Genomic DNA, 22,555 nt, shown 5'->3' on the forward strand with positions numbered 1-22,555 from the left:
GAGTGCCAAAGAATTGAAGCTTCTGAACTGTGGTATTGGAGGTGACTCTTGAGAGTCCCTTGGACTGGAAGGAGATAAATGAGTCAATCCTAAAGGAAATCAGTCCTGAATATTGATTGGAAGGACTGATGCTGAAGCTGAAGCCCCAACACTTTGGCCACCTGATGTGAACAGCTGACTTATTGGAAAAGACCCTGATGCTGGGCAAGATTGAAGGCAGGAGGAGAAGGGGACAGCAGAGATGGTTCGGTGGTATCACTGACTAAATGCACATGAGTTTGAGCAAGCTCTGGGAGATAATGAAGGGCAGGGAAGCCTGGCGTGCTGCAGTCCATGGGGTCACAAAGAGTTGGACACAACTGAGTGACTGAACAACAACTTGGAAGATAAATAGGATCTCCGCAGATAGGCACAGAGGCAAAGGGCAATCTAGTGGAAGGACCCAGAAGAACAAAGGCAGAGAAATGAATGGCAGGGACTGAAGTGGAGGGTGTGTGAAGACTTGTGGCTGAGGTCAGGAAAGACAGGCAGGCCATCCCTGATGAGCCAGAGAAGGTAGGCTTAGGCTTTTGCATACCAGGAACCACTGCAGGTTTTGAGCAGTAAAGGGACATGGGCTTATGCATCAGAAAGATCATTTTGGTAGCTGACTACAGGACACATTGGAATGGAAAAGTTGGGAGACCATTTAGAAAGATATTGCTATAGTCCAAGCAGGATATGGGAAGGGCCCAGACTTTCATGTCTATGAGGAGGGAGAGGAGGGGGAAGAATTTGAGTGACTTTTCAGAAATGTCTTAAGGGAGGAGCAGAGGGAGGTCAGTGGGAAGGGAAAGGCAAGATTCAGGGGTGGCTTCCAAAATTCTTGGCTTGGATGACCGTGAACATGAGAGGCAGAGAGGATTTGGCATTGGAGATAAGCTTACTATTGCCAAGCATCCTGGATTTGAGGGAGTAGCAGAAAGCATGCTAGAGGGATTGGTGGGCAGTGCTGATATCCTGTCTCCCACAGGCACATTTGCTACCGCAGCCTTCAAATGAACATCAGTGCATTTAAGAAGAGCTTCAGGCTAGTGGGTAATACCCAAGGAGGCTCATCAAGCCTCGGGTAATCAGGAGTTGAAGAGTTGGTTGTAAAGCCTCATGTGGCCTCACCTTCAGAACATAAGTGAGGCTCATTTGTCAAATAAAGAGTGAAGGAATGATCTTGACAAAGCACAGCACAAATTCTGTAACGAAAGACTAATGAAGATGGTTGCTAGGCCATTATTAAGCATAATAACTAGGTTGAAATGAGATGAAGGACTTCATTTAGGCAGAACTTTGCCATTGATAAATAGTAGGGGGTAAAAGTGTAAAAGGAGACCATGCAATCCAATTCATAAAAAATGTAGAAATGCTTTTTAAAACCCAAAGTGATAATCATTCATTGTATTTATAGATGTGGAGTGGGGAATATGGATAGATACTGTCACGGAAATGAAATTTTAGAAATCAAAAATTTTCTCACTGTCAGAACTTTATTTTAAAAATGATGAAACAGTTCTGTCCATATTTCCAGGCTGGGGGCAAAGAGGTGTATATTCAGCAGCTGTGGCACAGGCCAATCACTTCTTGGAGAGTCTGACATTTTATTCTTGGAGGCTGACCCCTTGAGGCAGACAGCATCCACAGTGATGGGTATAAATAAAAAGAATTTTGTCTTTAGACCTGTGTTTGGAGGAGAGCTGAGAGAGACACAGGTGTATAACTCCTATATCAAAATATCAAAAATAAAGAGAGTAATGTATTCAATAGGCATAATACATAGTAAGTACAAATATTAAGCATAGAACTCTATTTCTGGTTTATAATGTTAGGAATTGGGTGATCATCCTTAGATATTTAATTTAAAATAAACATGGGTCAGATAAGATTTATCCAAGTTTTACAACTGATCTTCAGAGGTTAAATCAAATACACAGATTATTAATAATTCACTACCCGGTATATTATGTATATTTCATAGACAAATAATTGGCATACATTACTTGATGGTTACTATTCACACAATAGTTAGTACTTGGGGATAGACTATTACTCAGCTGGAAAGGTCCACTGTACCTAACAGAGTTGTGCTATTTGGAATATATTTGATAATTTGGATTCCTACAAGCAAATTTTAATGTTTTCATGGCTTATGAGCTGAGATGAAGAGTAGAGGAGGCAGTATATAGAACACACAGTAATTAAGAACATAAGTTTGGGAGTGAAGCTCACCTGCACTGGGGTCCAAACTCTGCCATTAAAACCTGAGTGACCTTGAGCAAGTCACTTAAACTCTCTGAGCTTTTCTTTTCTCCTCAGTGAAATGGGAATAGCAAAAGTCCCTACATCCCAGAGCTGATGTGATAATGAAATCAGAAAACCACACACAAAGCATCTATCACAGTGCCTAGCTGTGAAACCAGTGCTAAGTTGTTTCAGTTGTGTCCAACTATGTGCGATCCTATGGATTGTAGCCTGCAGGCTCTTCTGTCCATGGGATTCTCCAGGCAAGAATACTGGAGTACATGGCCATGCCCACTTCCAGGGGATCTTACTGACCCAGGGATTGAACCTGGGTCTCTAGCATTGCAGGCAGATTCTTTAACATCTGAGCCACCAGGGAAATGTTCAAGGAATGCTAGTAGCTGCTGTTGCATCTTTCTTAGCTGGGTCATTTACCTGGCATATGTAACCTAGTTATCCAATTTGAGCAAGATCTTAGGTACATGCTTAGCTTTTGGCTCCCTCTATCACCTACCCCCAATGGTGCATCCCCAGAGGTTTGCTATGAACCCACCCCAGCAACCAGTGGTTGGCAGACAGCAAATCCTTAGTTCAAAATACTAAATGGAGAAAAGATATTCAGTTCAGTAGCTCTGTCATGTCCAACTCTTTGCAACCCCATAGACTGCAGCATGTCAGGCCTCCCTGTCCATCACCAACTCCCGGGGTTTACTCAAACTCATGTCCATTGAGTCGGTGATGGCATCCAAACATCTCATCCTCTGTCGTCCCCTTCTCCTCCTGCCTTCAATCTCTCCCAGCATCAGGGTCTTTTCAAATGAGTCAGTTCTTCATAACAGGTGGCCAAATATTAGGGTTTCAGCTTCAACATCAGTCCTTCCAATTAATATTCAGGACTGATTTCCTTTAGGATGGACTGATTGGATCTCCTTGAAGTCCAAGGGACTCTCAAGAGTCTTCTCCAACACCACAGTTCAAAAGCATCAATTCTTCAGTGTTCAGCTTTCTTTGTAGTCCAGTTCTCACATCGATACTGGAAAAACCATAGCCTTGACTAGATGGACCTTTGTTGACAAAGTAATGTGTCTGCTTTTCAATATGCTCTCTAGGTTGGTCATAACTTTCCTTCCAAGGAGTAAGCGTCTTTTAATTTCATGACTGCAGTCACCATCTGCAGTGATTTTGGAACCCAGAAAAATAAAGTTAGCCACTGTTTCCACTGTTTCCCCATCTATTTGCCATGAAGTGATGGTACTGGATGCCATGACCTTAGTTTTCTGAATGTTGCGCTTTAAGCCAACTTTTTCACTCTCCTCTTTCACTTTCATCAAGAGGCTTTTTAATTCTTCTTTGCTTTCTGCCATAAGGGTGGTATTATATGTATATCTGAAGTTATTAATACATCTCCTGGCAATCTTGACTCCAGCTTGTGCTTCATCCAGCCCAGCGTTTCTCATAATGTACTCTACATAAAAGTTAAATAAGCAGAGTGACAATATACAGCCTTGACATACTCCTTTTCCTATTTGGAACCAGTCTGTTGTTCCATGTCTGGTTCTAACTGTTGCTTCCTGACCTGCATACAGATTTCTCAAGAGGCAGGTCAGGTGATCTGGTATTCCCACCTTTTTCAGAATTTTCCACAGTTTATTGTGATCCACACAGTCAAAGGCTTTGGCATAGTCAATAAAGCAGAAATAGATATTTTCTGGAACTCTCCTGCTTTTTTGATAATCCAGTGGATGTTGGCAATTTGATCTCTTGTTCCTCTGCCTTTTCTAAAACCAGCTTGAACATCTGGAAGCTCATGTACTGTTGGAGCCTGGCTTGGAGAATTTTGAGCATTAGTTTACTAGTATGTGAGATGAGTACAATGGTGTGATAGTTTGAGCATTCTTTAGCATTGCCTTTCTTTGGGACTGGAATGAAAGCTGACCTTTTCCAGTCCTGTGACCACTGCTGAGTTTTCCAAATTTGCTAACATATTGATGCAGCACTTTCACAGCATCATCTTTTAGGATTTGAAGTAGCTCAACTGGAATTCCATCATCTCCACTAGCTTTGTTCATAGTGAAGCTTCCTAAGGCCCACTTGACTTTGCATTCCAGGATGTCTGGCTCTAGGTGAGGGATCACACCATCATGATTATCTGGGTCGTGAAGATCTTTTTTGTATAGTGCTTCTGTGTATTCTTGCCACCTCTTCTTAACATCTTCTGCTTCTGTTAGGTCCATATGATTTTTTTCCTTTATTGAGCCCATCTTTGCATGAAATGTTCCCTTGGTATCTCTACTTTTCTTGAAGAGATCTCTAGTCTTTCCCATTCTGTTGTTTTCCTCGATTTCTTTGCATTGATCACTTAGGAAGGCTTTCTTATCTCTCCTTGCTATTCTTTGGAACTCCGCATTCAAATGGTTATATCTTTCCTTTTCTCCTTTGCTTTTCACTTCTCTTCTTTTCTCAGCTATTTTTAAGGCCTCCTCAGACAGCCATTTTGCTTTTTTGCATTTCTTTTTCTTGGGGAGGGTCTCGTTCCCTGTCTCCTGTACAATGTCACAAACCTCTGTCCATAGTTCATCAGGCACTCTATCAGATCTAGTCCCTTAAATCTATTTCTCACTTCCAGTATATAATCATAAGGGATTTGATTTAGGTCATTCCTGAATGGCTTAGTGGTTTTCCCCACTTTTTTCAGTTTAAGTCTGAATTTGGCAATAAGGAGTTCATGATCTGAGCTACTGTGAGCTCCTGGTCTTATTTTTGCTGACTGTATAGAGCTTCTCAACCTTTGGCTGCAAAGAATATAATCAATCTGATTTTGGTGTTGACCATCTGGTGATGTCCGTGTATAGAGTTTTCTCTTGTGTTGTTGAAAGAGGGTGTTTGCTATGGCTAGTGCGTTCTCTTGGCAAAACTCTATTAGCCTTGCCCTGCTTCATTCTGGTTCAGTGTTTCCCAAATGTGTTTTAGCATGATTCCCTTTCTGAAGTGGATTAGGTGTGTAGAGAATGTGCTATGAAATACAGTGTTTAATAGGGATTTATCATCAAATCATGGTGTGTTATAATCATCTTTGCATGAAATGTTCCCTTGGTATCTCTAATTTTCATGAAGAGATTTCTAGTCTTTCGCATTCTAATATTACCCTCAATTTCTTTGCACTGATCACTGAGGAAGGCTTTCTTATTTCTCCTTGTTATTCTTTGGAACTCTGCATTCAAATGGGCATATCTTTCCTTTTCTCCTTTGCTTTTGGCTTCTCTTCTTTTCACAGCTATTTGTAAGGTCTCCTCATGCAGCCATTTTGCTTTTTGCATTTCTTTTTCTTGGGGATGGTATTGACCCCTGTCTCCTGTACAATGTCACGAACCTCCATCCATAATTGTTCAGGCACTCTGTCTATCAGATCTAATCCCTTGAATCTATTTGTCACGTCCACTGTATAATCGTAAGGGATTCAATATAACTCATACCTGAATCGTCTAATGGTTTTCCCTACTTTCTTCAATTTAAGTCTGAATTTGGAATAAGGAGTTCATGATCTGAGCCACAGTCAGTTCTGGTCTTGTTTTTGCTGACTGTATAGAGCTTCTCCATCTTTGGCTGCAAAGGATATAATCAATCTGATTTTGGTATTGATGATCTGCCGATGTCCTTGTGTCGAGTCTTCTCTTGTGTTGTTGGAAGAGCATGTTTGCTATGACCAGTGTGTTCTCTTGGCAAAGCACTATTAGCCTTTGTCCTGCTTCATTACGTACTCCAAGGCTAAATTTGCCTGTTACTCCAGGTGTTTCTTGACTTCCTACTTTTGCCTTCCAGTCCCCTATAATGAAAAGGGCATCTTTTTTGGGTGTTAGTTCTGGAAGGTATTGTAGGTCTTCATAGAACCGTTCAACTTCAGCTTCTTTAGCGTTACTGGTCAGGGCATAGACTTGAATTCCGGTGATATTGCATGGTTTACCTTGGAAACGAACAGAGATCATTTTGTCGTTTTTGAGATTGCATCCAAGTACTGCATTTCAGACTCTTTTGTTGACTGTGATGGCTACTCCATTTCTTCTAAGGGATTCTTGCCATCAGCAGTAGACAAGTTATTACACTGGTAGAAAAGTTTTACTATACAAAAACTTGCACAGCCTGCCCTCTAGTGGTAATTTGATGAATTTCCCCCAACAGTTACCCTGTTGATTCACAAATGAGAGTTGGCCATAAAAATGAATGGCATGTAGCTGACAGTTATCAAAAAACATCTGGCTTAAAAATTCAATTTATTAATCATTTTTAATAATAATAATAAATTAATACAGATGTACATCCCAGGCAAAGGACTTAGGTTGTAATGAACATTATCAAGACATCTGGAGCTTGCCTATTTTCATATGCTAATTTTACCTAAAGAGATTTCCAGTTTGGGACAGATAGCCAGAACTGGCATTTCTACACATAGATATATATCCTATTCCCCAGTGAAAATTGTAATGTACATAGCCATTAGAGTCTGTAATTTTATTGCAGGCAATATTCTTGTTTTCTAAAATAATGTAATTGTTGTTGCTGGTTTAACTGTTGTTGTTGTTGATTTAATCCCTCTTTGAGAGATTAAATGTTTTTCTCAGGACTTTGTTTCCACAGCAGGTAGGTGTGACAAGATTTGTTTTTCCAGATGTATTGGCAAGGAAACCAAGGCTTATGGTAGGCTAAATAGGTTTGCTTTGGTCACCCAGGGCACTTTCCAGGATACTGCATTAGTTTTCACCCCTAGGAATCTCCTGTTGGCAAAATAAATTGCATGAGCACTAACATGTCCCTTTATATGTTAAATGTGCTCCAATTTTTTGAATTTTCATGTCAAACTCCTTAAGCACATGCTTGTTTTTCAGTCTGAAATGAAAGCAATGAAAATCGAGAACTGGGTTTTAAAGAAGTGACTTTCTTTGCTCCATTTAAATGTTTTGTATCACTCAGATATTTAAACATTTCTACCAACATGACCAAACTAAGAGTGATAATTTTGGAAGTTTTATAGAAACCTAAATCAAGTAAGCTGAAATGAGAATCTAAAGAAATACAACTGTTCCTTTAAATACTTGAATTGCTATTCTTACAAGTCAAGAGTGAACAGGGAATGGTTAGTTTAGAAACAGGTAGTTTTCAGTGGAATGATGGAAATATTTATAGCCATGCCGAGGGACTGTGAAGCAGAAGACAGTCAGGCCTTCCTGATGTTTTTGGTGGATTTGCTCTGTAGCAAGCTTCAATCCAACTGCAGAATGTTGCTGCTTTTCTCTCTCTCTCTCTGTTTTATTTTTTGTTTTCTGTTTTTTTTTTTTTTTTGAAGGGGGATTGTTTTCCTTCTTGAAAAGAAAAGTGAAACTGTTAATCACTCAGTCATGTCCATCTCTTTGAATGTCATGGTCTGTAACCCACCAGGCTCCCCTGTCCATGAGATTCTACATGCAAGAATACTGGAGTGGATTGTCATTCCCTTCTCCAGAGGATCTTCCCCACTCAGGGATTGAACCCAGGTCTCCTGCATTACAGGCAGATTCATTACTGTCTGATCTACCAGGGACCTACAGTGCCTCTATTTACACTTGTGGCTAGTTAGTGGAACACAGTTATCAAGCCATCTTTGGGAGAAGCTAGTCTGTCCAGAAACCACCATTCTTCAGAGGCTTTTGGGGGCAAACCTACATAGGTATGACTGGAGTTGTGAACAGAATAGGGCTGGATCCCTCTGTGAATGAGAGGCCTTGCCGATAAGGTCAAACTTGCAGGTGGGCTTTCTCTGTGGGCTCCTGAGTTCTGCTATGTCCCTAACCTGGCCGTAGCATGCTCCCTTCTCAGCTGCATCACAAATCTATTCATTCTCCTGTTTGCCAAATACATATGGAGTGTCAACATGCAAAGGGCTCTGACTGCATGGCATGTATTACAATCTCCTTCTCATGACAAACATGTGACTTATACTGGTGACTTCTGATAGTACCATCTTTGATCCCTGGAATGGCTCTTGGAAAACTAAGTTTTATGTGATCTTTCTTCTGTTCCTGCCCTTTTTTGTGACCCTTTCACAAAAAAGGTTTTTTTCTTAACCTTCTCTCTCACCCTCAAGGTATCAATCCCATCATGTTCCCTTGCCACCTGAGCTTCCAGACCTCTTACTTCAGTAGGCCTTCTTAGTTGTTTCACCAGTCCCAAATCTAAAGAGAAATGCACTGTATCGTATTTTATCCCTCCTTGCCCCCTGTCTCTGTTGGTTTTCCTAGGAATAAAAATCCATTAAAAATGAATCATACCACCTTGCTGGAATCTGATAGTGTTTCTGCACTCTCTAGATATAAGGTTATAAGGTCTTTATTTATGGGAATGGATTTCTGCTGATGAAAGTTCAGTGTGGAAAAATATTTGGTGTCAGATAAGCCTTCATGTATCCCTAGTATCTTGTTGTTTGTCTAATCCACTTTTTTTTGGAAAATTGCCTCAGGTGTTTTGAGATACATTATATTCTAACTTATGTGGTGAATAAAGTTGTGTCGGCCCCTGCCCATATTCTCAGGTTCTACCTCCTGGGATTCAACCAACCATGGGTGGAAAATATTTTTGAAAAATTCCAAAAAGTTCTAAAAGGCAGAACTTGAATTTTCTACACAATGGCAATTATATGCATTTACATCTGTATCACATTTACTTTGTATTAGCTATTATGAGCAAGCTAGAGATGATTTAAAGGATATTGGGAGGTATATGTAGATTATAAGAAACTACCATGTCATTTTATATAAGAGACTTGAGCATTCAGAGGTGTTGATATCCTTGGGGGTCATGATATCAGTCCCCTGCAGATATTGAGGGATGATTGTACTAAGGGAAAAGAATAAGAGGATAACCTTTGGAAATTGTCCTTATTATTGAATATCTGTTCTCTGTCTGTTGACAGAGGCTTATCTGACACCAACTTTATAACTAAAGATTCCCTCTCTGCTATCTAAAGCAAGGGAACAGAAGAAAAGAAACCATAAACTATTAAATCAAATCCATTTTACCCAGCTAGCACTTAAGAGGAAATGAATTCTCAGTGTCCTCTCAAAGTCTGTATGACAAAGCTGATTGTAATGGCACTTAAAATGTCTTCACCCTCCTTTGAGCCTGATTGTCATGTCCCAAGAGCAGATATTTTGATTATTTTTTATACAAACCATGTCCTGTCAGTAATGGGACAAACCAGGCTGTTAGCATTGCACAGGTGTAGGTTATGCAACAGATTGTTTAGAGGAAGTAACTATAGGGATTTAGGGTGCAAATGAAAAAACATTCCAGATTTTTTTTTTCTATCAAGTAGGTAATCATTGAGGTTTAAAACTACTCTTCCAAGCCACATTTGTTAATTCATAAGCATTTGCTATGCACCTTTAGGGTTAGGAAAAAACAAAAACTGGAATGTGAAGGAGTTTTTAAGAAACCCCCATATTTTCTTTGTTTCTTCTATTAACCAACTTTTAAAATAAAGCTATGGTCTCCCCAGTGGCTCAGTAGAAAAGAATCTGCCCGCAATGTATGAAACACAGGAAATGTAGGTGCAATCTTGTTCAGGAAGATCCTTGGATGAGATAATGGTAATCCACTCTAGTATTCTGTCTGGAGAATTCCATGGATGGAGGAACCTGGTGAGCAACAGCCCATAGGGTCACAAAGAGTTGGATATGACTAAAATGACTTAGCATAGCATGAGGAAAAAATACATTTTCTAAAAAAAGGCATATCGTTTCCTCTCAGTTGTGTTAATGTATGGGAGCAATATCACAAATAATCCATAGTAGGGAAAATATAAAATTCATTTAAAGATGACAATGCAATAAATATCAAAATTGCATTAAATACAGTGATGTATCACCAGTAATCTACAATGACCCCAAAGATTAAGTAATGTAGATTCCCCCCCTCCCTGTTCTTGACAGTTATGAGAATGACAAGTGACAGGTAAACAACTGATACCTGGAAGTGAATAAAAAAGCCCCCCAAAAGATAGCTAGAGATCAGTATGTACTTAGTCCAATTTGGTTGTACCTTTTTGACTTCAACAGTGCACAATGGTCATCAAAATTCATAGTGATGAATCTGGTGCCCTGTGAGTCCTCAAAGTTCAAATGCCCTTCATTATAAATTTAGGGTGAGTTATTTGATTATTGATTTATTTCTAGTGAATACTTGACATACTACAAGAGGATTTGAGACAACTTATAATAGATGCTCATATGCAGCAAGGCAGTGAAAAATGAAGTCACAAAGAGATCAGAAGTCAAAGAATTCAAAAACTTTCTTGGGCTACAGACCCCTTTGAAGATCTGATAAAGAGCTATGGAAGCTATGGAGCCTTACCTCAGAAAAGTATAGCTATGCAAATAAGCACCACCTTGAAATCTAGCCAGTCAATCTGCCTCTGGGTGTCCTTGAGCCTCAGGTCAAGAAGCCCTTCTGCAGAGAAAGCAAAATCCTGAGGTAGGATAGTTTATTACACTTGAGCATTGCATGTAGCTCTGAGCTTTTCCTGTCAACTGAGGGTAAAATATAAACACATTGGGCTACAGAGTTCTCAACATCTAAAAAAAGGAAGCAGATGAGTTCACAAAATGATAAGTGAAACATAATTTTAAAATGACAGTGTTTATACAGTTTACAAAAGGATTATTTTATAAAGGGTAATCAAGTCACACAAAGGGATGTAGCATAATTTGATGAAATTCTTTGAAAATCAGCCATTGGAAGTAGAATAGCTATGCTAATTGTATTGACTAGCATATAAAATTAGCCACAGTGTCTCATTTCCAACCTTTCCAGAAAAGAGAAAATTCACTGTATATGTCTTTCTTTAATGGTAGATTTACCCACCTAATATTATTTGATTAAACTTGACATTAATATAGGACATTAATATAATATATTCCCATGAGCACACACCAGCTGAGCAGCAAGGGAGGCCTAAGGGTATAAAAAGAAACTGAGCTGTGATTAAATATCTGCTATTAATAGGTCATACCATGGAAAACTGGCGTGTAGACAGTGGCAAATAATCACTTTAGGTACCCACTGCTTCCAGCTCTGGCATCTACTTTCTCAAAGGCAAATAAATAAAACAATGGTTCTGGTCACAATTATAGACAGGGGCAGTACAGGATAGGGGTTAAGAAAACAGTCTCTGGAATCACAGACTGGTTTTCCACCATTTATTAGCTCTGTATCCATAGACAAAATCACTAAACTTTCCTGAGTCTCATTTATTTTCTCGTCTATAAAATAAGAATAATAAAAACCTCAATCTCAGGGCTCCTCCTAGACTATACAGGAGTCCTAACGAAGTCTCTGTTTTGTGGGTCTCCTGTCTATATAAGCAATTTGAGTCACCAAAAATCAGCTTGCCAGGATCATTCCAGCCATCCAGTCCCACAAAATCCTGTTAACCGGATGCTGTTTGGCTGGCAGTAATGATGCTGGCATGCTGCGATACATGGGGTCACAAAGAGTCAGACACAACTGAGCGACTGAACTGAACTGAACTGGACTGAATGATACACTTGGCCAACCACCCTACTGGAATTGGTACCTAGTTGTGGGGACCCCAGGAGGATCTAGTCAACTCCAAGCAGATTACTGTAGAGGACTGGAAATACTCCAAAGGCACAGGGATAGAACAGGAATCCTGCTTGCCCAGGTCCAAGGATAAGATATATCTCATAGGTCAGTAGTCCCCAATGTTTTTGGCACCAGGAAGTGGTCTCATGGAAAACAATTTTTCCACAGACCTAGGGGATGAGAGTGATAAGAAGTGACTGTAAATACAGGTGAAACCACTTACTCACCCACCACTCACCTCCTGCTGTGAAGCCCCGTTCCTAACAGGTTGTGGACCGGTAGAGGGGTCCAGGTCCATGGCATGGGGATTTGGGCACCCTTGTCATAGGATCACTGGGAAGATTGAATGAGATAATCTATGTAAAGCATGTGACTCAGTGTCTAGCTCATAGTGAGTCCTCAGTATATGTTGGCAATGACTGATTATTGCTCTCATCATTATCAACAATGTTCATTGCATTTCATGCCCAATCTGGTTTTCTTTCAGTGGATGGCTGCATTGACTGGTCAGTGGATCTCAAGACATACATGGCTTTGGCAGGCGAGCCAGTCCGAGTGAAATGTGCCCTTTTCTACAGTTACATTCGTACCAACTATAGCATGGCCCAAAGCACTGGGCTCAGGCTGATGTGGTACAAAAACAAAGATGATTTGGAAGAGCCCATCATCTTTTCAGAGGTCAGGATGAGCAAAGAGGAAGATTCAATATGGTTTCACTCAGTTGAGGCACAAGACAGTGGATTCTACACTTGTGTTTTAAGGTGAGTGCTATGTGAAAACATTGTTCAACGTCACAGGTGGTAATCTTGTTTAGGACTGGAATGTGTAAGGGTGCCTTATGTTATACAGTGGGTATATTCTTGACAGGCTGCAGTGCATGTGGAGCTTCTGTAAATTTCATTTTAATTATTTATCAAAACAACATAGCAAGTTCTTATCACATTTTCATAAAGCAAGATTCCCATTTACTGTGTGTACTCATTTAATTCATACAATTTTGCAATTCATTTATTCCCCATCTCCACCCCTTCCCCAGGGTCTTATATAAACCATCTCTGACTTATGATGGATGGTTGGACTTATAATTTTTCAATTTTATGATGGTGCAAAAGTGACACATATTCAACATAAACCACACTTTAAATTTTGAATCTTTTCCATGTTAGCAATATGTGACATGATAATATTTCATGATGCTGGGTAGTAACAGGCAGTAAGTTGCAGCTCTCTGTCAGCCATATGATCATGGGGTAAACAAATGATATACTTAAAATCACTCTGTACCCATATAAGTATTCTGTTTTTCACTTTCAATACATTACATGAAATATTCAATACTTTATTATAAAATAGGCTTTGTATTAGATCACTTTGCCCAATGTGAAATGAAAGTGTTCTGAGTACATTTAAGGTAGACTAGGCTAAACTATGATGTTCAGTAGGTTAGGTGTATTAAATGTATTTTGACTTCAGGTATTTTCAACTTGGGTTTCCCAGGTGGCTCAGTGGTAAAGAACCTATCTGCCAATGCAGGAGACGCAGAGATGCAGGTTTGATCCCTGGGTAAGGAAGATCCCCTGGAGAAGGAAATGGCAACCGACTTCATCATTTTTGCATGGGAGATCCCATGAACAGAGGAGCTTGGAAGGCTACAGTCTATGGGGTCGCAAAGAGTAGGACACAACTGAGTGACTAAACAACAGCAACAGTGGGTTTATCAGGCCATAACCCTAATAGTTAATACAGGAAGATCTGTATTAACAAATGTTTTTGTATAGAGCTACTTGGCTCAATGATCTTGATATCTGGCCATGAAAATTGCCTAAATTATCATTTAGGTCAGGGTCTCAGCTTTATTATTGATGGAAAATAGCTTCAAATGCTTCTGGGAGGTCTTTTAACAGGTGAGCTTCTGCTGAAATTCTTTGTAGAATTTGCAATGTGAATTTGAGTCTACTGTATCTAAGTATTCAATGTGGGACCCTATAAACATATAGTCCTCCTGTCTTCCTATATAGTATACTAGGAAGATACCACATATACAGTTCCTGTTTGCAAGAAGTTCATAGTGACAGGAAATCAGTTTTTTGGTCAGGAATTCCACAATATATCCTTCCTGCCCTCTCCACCTCCCCTTGTCAGGGTCTAAAATCTCAAATCTCAGATAAAGACTGCATTAAGTGTTGAAGTAGGTAGCTGAGGTGACTTTAAACCCATTTTCAAAACTGCCATTTGAAAGGTCTGATCTTGCTCACCAGGGATCTGCATTCTGTTGTTGGATTTTACCTGCTGAGAAATGCAGACCCTTCCATTTTTGTTTCCTGTTACACTTTGTCTAATGCCAAAGCTATGTCACCTCTTCATCAAAAGCACTTGGAAATTCCTGATGTGGCCTCATTGTTCAAAAGGGCAGGAGAACAGGTGGTATATAAATAGAGAACTTTCTTGATGCCTTAAGAATCACTTTTGAAAAAAAAAACTTTTGTATGTGTGTTGGGAGGAAGTATTGGGGAAACAAGTTTCATCTCTTTGTGGTGGGCAAAAGCCCCAGAATAGTGGCAAAAGTAGCAATCATTCTGATCACAACCTTGTAATAAGCAGCATTTTCACCTCCTTGGACAGTTCTTGGCGGAACTGAGAAGTGGGTGTAATTTGGCTTCACTCTCTTCTTTAGGGTGCTGCTACTCTCTCCTTGTTTATATCTTCTTCATTCCCTCATTAAATCCTGCCAATGTAAAATAGATAATTTTTCCTCCTGGAATTCAATTTGCTCTGTTTTGTTTTCACAAATTAAATATTTTATTTGCAGAGCATCAGCCAACTACATACAGGTGCTATATTTATAATGAATTACTGAACTAATTACTGCTTACTTCCCCTGCCCTGCTTATTTCTCCAGTCTGGCTCTCTTTCCTCTCTTCCTATTTTCCTTAAAAATCTATAACACTCATGTACTCATCTTACCCTTTCCCCTCTCTGATAAATGCTAACAGTCTAGTGTGTATCCTTGCATGCATGTGTGCTAAGTCGTTTCACTTGTGTCTGGCTCTTTGCGACCCTGTGGACTATAACCTGCCAGGTTCCTCTGTCCATGGGATTCTTCAGGACACTGCAAGAATACTGCAGTGGGTTGCCATGCCCTCCTCCTGAGGATCTTTCCAATCCAGGGATAGAACCCACGTCTCTTACGTCTCCTGCATTGGCAGGAGGGTTCTTTACCACTAGCACCACCTGGGAAGCCCGTATCCTTGAATACCTTCTGATTCTTTTAATTGCACAAGCATATCCACATGGGGATTTTCTCCTGTTTTACAAACTAAAAAGAGAGCTACATATTTCCATGCATTTTCTTTCTGTATTAAAAATATATATTGGAAATATTTCCAAGTCAACTGATAGAGAGTGCACTCATCCTTTTAAGTATACACTGTTCTGTGTTGTTCAGTAGTCTATGATATCACAATTTAGTCTATCATTTTGCTATTGATGTGCATATATATTTTTCCCTATAAAAAGTGCTGCAATAAAAGCTCCCAACTGGCTTTTAAATATTCTTTAAAATTTTTAGATCAGTTTTAGACTTACAGAATTGTTTCAAAGATACTCCAGAAAGTTTCTGTATGACCTATACCGACTTCCCCTAGTATTAACATTTTCCAGGACTGTGGTACACTTGTTACAACCAGTGAGCCAATCATCATTAACTAAAGTCCATATTTTATTCAGATTTCCTCAGATTTTGCTTAATGCCCCTTTTCTGTTCCAGGATTCCATCTGGGAGATCACCTTACATTTAATTGTCATATCTCAAGTTCCTTTTGGATGTAGGGGTTTCTCACACTATTCTTGTTTCTAATGACATTGACAGTTTAAATAGTACTATTCAAACATTTTGTAGAATGTCTCTCAAGTCTCAACCTGATAATTTTTCATGCTTATACTGGAGTAGTGTGTTTTGAGGAGGAAGAACACAGAGGTAAAATGCATTCTCATCACATCATGTCAAGGGTAGGGAGTATCAACATGTTTTATCACTGTTGATATTGACCTTGATCATCTGGCTCAAGGTAGTGTTTGTCTTTCTCTACTCTGAAGTTGTTATTTTTCCCCTCCTTTTTCAAACTGTCCTCTTTGGAAGGAAGTAGTTTCTCAATAGTCCATACATAAGAAATGGTAGTTATGCTCCATTTCATTAAAAGCAAACTAAGTACATAAGTGAAAGTGTTAGTCACTAAGTCATGTCTGACTCTTTGCAACCCTGTGAACTGTAGCCTACCAGGCTCCTCTGTCCATGGAATTTTCCAAGTAAGAATACTGGAGTGAGTAGCCATTTCCTTCTCCAGGGGATCTTCCTGATCCATGGATTGAACCCAGGTCTCCTGCATTTCAGGCAGATTCTTTACCATCTGAGCTACCAGGGAAGCCCATATCTATATAAAATTATTTAGATTTCTTCTGCATGGGATATTTGTTTTTTTTCTCCCATTTATTTATTCAATCATTTATTATATCACTATGGACTCACGGAAATTTATATTATACACTGGATAATAATTCAGTAATTACTGTATTTTCTGGGTCAAATTCATCCACCTTTGACCTTCGGAAGTTCTTTCAGTTGGTGCATCTGTCTCTTTGACATAACCTCCTCATTGTTTTGTTGTTGTTGTTGTTGTAATCTGCTTGTTTGTCCTTTATCTCTTCCAAAATGGCATAAGTGAAATAGCTAGAATTTGGGTATAAATAATAAACATATTTTTCAGATCTAATAGTGATCACTGACTCCAGTCAATTTGGATCATAGACTCCAAATTCAGTCTATGTAGGTGATGTTATGCCATTGCCAAGAGGGTGACATTTATAGTGAAAAAGGCTCTGCATTTGGCAATATCTATATCACCTAAAATCTTGAATTTGATACTACTTTAAAGTAATTATGTATTATTTTCCTATGCTTTATCAACCTCATTAAAAGTTATTCTACTGATTTCAGTGTAGTTAAAAAATGCAGATATGAAATATTTAGTAACATTATCCAGTCATTTAACTCATATATTTCAGTCAACAAATATTCATTGAGCATGTACTATGGGACTTGCTTTATGCCATACTGCAAGGAAATTTATGTTTTTAGAAACAAAAGTAATTGTCCTAGTCTACCTAAGACACTAAGAAGTAGCTTTTATCACCTTCCACCCACCTAACCTACTCCCCACCATGGTAACCAAGAGATTTTCAAGGACCGAACATTTCTCATAATTCAATTCTAGCTTAACTATTGATCTTTGAAAAGTTAAGTGTCAACAAGTTGGTTGCCCAGGTAGTAATTTCTAGGATAGCAGATAGTTTCTTGTAGGAAAAATGAGATCCTGAATCTTAGAGAATTAATTAACTTCAGAAAATATCCAGATTGTGCAACAGGGTCTTAAGACTGCAGCAATGGCCTCTTCTGTCCTGTGTAGGCTAGAGTGTTATGCAGTTAGTTATTTTTTTCCTCCTATTTTGGTCTATAAGTGGGAGTCCCTGATACAGTTATTTTTGTAGCAAATATGCATAAAAGAACACATATATAACCTGAAAATATTATTTTTTAGCCTCCGCAATTTGATGATCTGCTTATTTTAAAAAACTGTGCATAACTTAAATGACAAAGTAGTATCAATTATTGTTTATTTTTATTGCATTAATAGTAAATTAGACATGCTATAATGTTTAGAATATAACCATATTGTAAAACATTAGCTTTGTAATAATCAGAAATATAATCATTCTATTTTATAATACCTATGTCATTTTCAACTCCAGCTTATTTGCTGAGGGAAAACATATTTATAGTTTAGTCAGCAGGATCACCTGCTTGGTAAGAATTAATGGGTTATATTTGATCATTAGAAAACAAGAATTAATTTCAAGTAATCACCGATGAGCTACCTAACACTGGTATTCATTTAGTTCCGTTCCTTTTATCATTACATAAGTTCAGTGATCTTCTGTTTTATGATTATTTTGTTGATATCAGTGTTTCAACTTACTGCAGGAGTTGCAAATTCAAAGTCTTTCCAGTGTCCAACTAGGTAATGTAATGGTTGTGGCAGGTAGGTGATCTGCAACATTTTGGAGTGGTGGAGGCAGTAGTAATCTCCTGGATTATCTCATTTGCATGTATTCTCTGGCCACCACCTTGGGCTCACTCTTTCTGTACCACAGTTCTAATAATGTATTAACTCTACCCAGAGCTGCAACTCACTGGTCCCACAATTCTTTCACTATCCACCACTCTCTTCTCAAACTAACAGTTTAAATTCCATGATCAGTCAATTTAATCAATCTCATATATACCCTCTTTTTTCCCTAGACCCTTTCCCCCTTTATCTTACTCACTTGTGAAAACCACAACACTGTATAAATCCAACTCTCCATCTATGTTTGTATTTGTATCCTTCTAGCTGAACCTGACTGAAGGAAACCATATAATGTTTACTAATCTCACTTTAAATTCATCATCATGAATCTCAAATGGATTCTTTTTTTTTTAATTTTTTTATTTTTTATTTTTTGGGGTTTTGTCATACATTGACATGAATCAGCCATGGAGTTACATGTATTCAAATGCTGTCAAATAGTCTTATTATGTATTACTGGACCATTCAGTCTCCTGTCTTCCTAGATGACTATTTCACATTGGCTCTTCTCAAGCCTCCAACATCTCCTCCCCTGTTTCCCATTTTACTGAGAAAAGATTGAGGCAGTTAGGAGAGAACTTTGACTACATCTACCCACCTACTGGTATCTGTACTTCAGGTTTGTTGTCATTGATGGACTGGCAAATCTCTCATGTAAGACCAGTCACTTCACTAATACATTCTATTCTGACCATTGTTTGGCTACCTGAGGATATCACTGAAGCCATTCTCCCATCTCCCTTATCATGGAATTTTCTATTTCTACTGAATCATTTCCATAAGCATACACACAGGTTAAGGTCTATGCTTCTTAATTCTACTTCCCCTGACAACCACTGCCTCCATTTCTTTGTTTCCATTTGCAGCAAAACTACTGCAAAGAAACTGTTGTCTGCACTCACCATCTTAAGCTCTTTTCCACTAATTCTCTGTTAAACTACATCCATCAGTGAGTGAGGGAGTGAACGTTGCTCAGTTGTGTCCAACTCTTTGCGACCCCATGGACTGTAGCCCACCAGGCTCCTCTGTCCCTGGAATTCTCCAGAGAAGAATAATGGAGTTGGTAGCCATTCCCTTCTCCAGGGGATCTTCCCAACCCAGGGATCAAACCTGGGTCTCTTGCATCTCCTGCATCAGCAGATGGATTCTTTATGGTCTGAGCCACCAGGAAAGTCCCTTCCATCAGAATTTTACCTTAACCACTCCACCAAAACTGCAGTCTCCAATGACTACAACAATGCTAAATTCAATGGTCAAGTCAATTTTCATTCCTCTTTTTATAAGACCAGAACATTTAGCACAGTTGACTATCCCTTCTTTTTGATATATGTTCTTTGCCCGAGTTTCAAAGAGTCACACTCTCCTGTTTTCCCTTTATTTCATCAGTTATCTTTTCTGAAATTTCTTTGCTGACTCCTCATATTTCTCCTGATCTCTTAATGTCAGAGGACTCTTAGGGCCTGGTCCTTAGTTTTTTAATCTTTATTAACACCGTTTCCCTCCATGATCTGTTTATGCAGTCTCATAGTTCTATATACCATCTGCACACTGGTCACTTCAACATGGATACCTTCCAGCCCAGATCTCTCTGCAGAATTTTTTATCCAACAGACTTTCAGCATCTCTACCTACATCAAAACCAATACATCCAAAACTGAACTCCTGATCTTCCTCCTATCTTATCTTTGGGTTCCTAGAAAGTGAATCCTGGGGCAAAAAGTGAATATGTATTAGAGTGTGTGCTGTGTTCTCAGTCACTCAGTCGTGTCCAATTCCTTGTGACCCCAGGGACTATAGCCTGCCAGGCTCCTCTGTCCATGGCATTTCCTAGGCAAGAATAGTGGAATGGGTTGCCATTTCCTTCTCCAGGGGATCTTTATGACCCAGGGATTGTAATCCCAGGGAAACAGGACCAAGGTAAAAGTAAAGTGAGGCAGTAAAGAAGGAAGGGTATTTTTACATACTTGATCCAGGAGGAGAATAGGAGAACAGTTTCTCTCTCAGCTCCTATCTCCCATTGGTCAATGTATTATTCCACAGGGTCTTAACCTCCTTGACCTTTGGGGATTACATAATCTGTGCCTTCCATTCCACTGCCAGTCCATGCCAAGATCTCTTATCTCTCATCTCTTATCTCTCTTGTTACAATAAACTCCTAATTAGTTTCTCTGCTTTCCAACATGTCTGCCTTCAATCTATTTTTTAAGCTTAACTTTTATTTTATATGGGAGGACAGTTGGGCTTCCCTGGTGGGTCAGATGGTAAAAGAATCTACCTGCAATGTAGGAGACCCGGGTTCAATCCCTGGGTCAAGAAGATCCCCTGGAGAAGGGAATGGCTGCCCACTCCACTATTCTTGCCTGGAGAATTCCATGGACAGAGGAGCCTGGCAGGCTATAGTCCATGGTACCACAAAAAATGGGGAAGTCCCACCTCCACAGTATTTGAAATCATCTTTTCCCACATAAGGCAGCTGCCAAGAAACCTCTCTCATCACTCCTCATTCTCATTCCCAACTAAAAAACACATTAGAATGCATTTTCCTCTTTTGTCCTCTTTCATCTTCTATCTCTTGGTGGTTTTTTTTTTTTTTTCTTTGTAAGAAGCCCTTGTTCCCCTTTGTAATATAACCTAATTAAACTCAGATTGTTCTTTGCAATTTCTTTCAGCTCTTTCTGCCCATTACACCTATTTTTCACAGAAAAAGCCCTGAAAATGATCTGGAACACAGAATCTCTGTAGAAGTTTCTGGCTTTGGAGAGGCCTTTTCAGCCAAAAAGAGGATTGTTTTTTGAGGGCAGAGAGAAGTAGAGACCTGCTAACTTCATGTCTTTAATCTATCACACATGAGAGGAAGCAAAAAGTACTGTAAGAAATAAAATAGTAGTAGAAAGTAAGAAAAAACAACTTTTGACTTATAGAATTATGATGTTTGAGATGGTGCTTGAGGATCTTAATCAGGTGGCAATAGTATAGGAATTACCAGGCAGGTTAAGCAATGTTTAAGAGCAAGGAGGCAGTAAAACATGACCTATGTGCAGAGAAAAACAGGGATGTCAGTGTGACTGGAACCAGCATTTATCAAGGCTTTTGTTCTATATGTGAACACAATAACACTTAGTTTATGGAGGTTTCAGATATATTTTTGGAATGTGAGACTTTAAGACATTGACCAGTTCTTAGACAATAAGATAAAGGACAGAACTAATGAGCACCTTACCATGCAGTCAGATAACACTGCATGTTTTTAGCAGGTGATGTTTCCACGGAGAAAATGTATATTTATTTTTTTTCTTTCCTCTTTTTTTTTCTTTTGTTTTTATTTTTTAAATTATGAAAGTATGATAACATATTTATAGAAGACTTGGAAAATACAGAACAAAGTTACATATATTTATATGTAAATATAAAGTTACATATATATGCATATATTACATAAGTTACATACATATATAAAATTTACATATGTATACATACATATATAAAATCAGTATATATTGAAGAACTGACTCAATGTAAAAGACCCAGATGCTAGTAAAGATTGAAGGTGGGAGGAGAAGGGGACAGCAGAAGATGAGATGGTTGGATGGCATCACAGACTCGATGGACATGAGTTTCACTAAGCTCTGGGAGTTGGTGATAGACAGGGAAGCCTGGGGTGCTGCAGTCCATGGGGTCGCAGAGAGTGCGGACTTGACTGAGTGACTGAACTAAACGAGTGCATGTTACAATTATTTTTTATATAGGTAAATTAAGATTTTTGGTTGGAGGTTTAATATCAAAGTCTCAAAAGTTAGTAGAATGAATATACAGAAAAGTAGAAGGAAAATATACAGAAAAGTAGATCTGAAAAGCACCATGAACCAATTCAACATAATTAAGATTTATACAATGAGAAAATGTGTATTTAAGAGGAATAAATTACCTTCTCTGATTCAACCCTTATTAACAAACGAGATGCTGCTGACCTCAGTATTATCAGTAAAAACATGCACTCCAGGTAGTTTTCTCAACAATTGGAATGAATTCATACGACACCATCCCCACTCTCTCACCACCCTGAAGAATGATCCACCTTGGCAAGGTAGCTGGTTAATTTTCAATGAGTACAGTCTCTATCCATGGCTATGAAGTGGAAAAAAGCCAAGGAGGATGGTGGTGCATAGTTCCACTACAGGGCCTTTATCTCAATAAAATGATACCCAGATTAACACGAAGCTACACATATTAATTTCCAGACTAGATCATACTCTTCGCTGATAATAAGGCAATATACCCTTATTTAGGTTCAGAGGTGGTATATGCATATTTTCATTTTTCAGCCCCATTACCCTGACCCTCCCAAAGCCTTCCTCTGACTCCCTGTAAAGAAGAGTATTTTGGCCAGATTTCATATTTACATTCACCTCTTTTACTCTCAGGCTTTCCTGGTGGCACAGTGGTAAAGAATCCGCCTACCAGTGTAGTAGACA

General features: G+C 39.0%; 1 protein-coding gene across 1 annotated transcript in view; it reads left to right on the forward strand.

Annotated features, from left to right (window-relative positions):
• Positions 1 to 22,555, forward strand: part of IL1RAPL2 (interleukin 1 receptor accessory protein like 2) — a 633,564-nt gene that overhangs the window by 12,861 nt on the left and 598,148 nt on the right. The window contains exon 2 of the mRNA XM_061137577.1: positions 12,389 to 12,662. Coding sequence (XP_060993560.1) covers positions 12,389 to 12,662 — 274 coding nt within the window. The remainder of the gene's footprint in view (positions 1 to 12,388; positions 12,663 to 22,555) is intronic.

The sequence above is a fragment of the Dama dama genome, chromosome X, assembly GCF_033118175.1.
Source record: "Dama dama isolate Ldn47 chromosome X, ASM3311817v1, whole genome shotgun sequence".
Classification (NCBI taxonomy): Eukaryota; Metazoa; Chordata; class Mammalia; order Artiodactyla; family Cervidae; genus Dama; species Dama dama.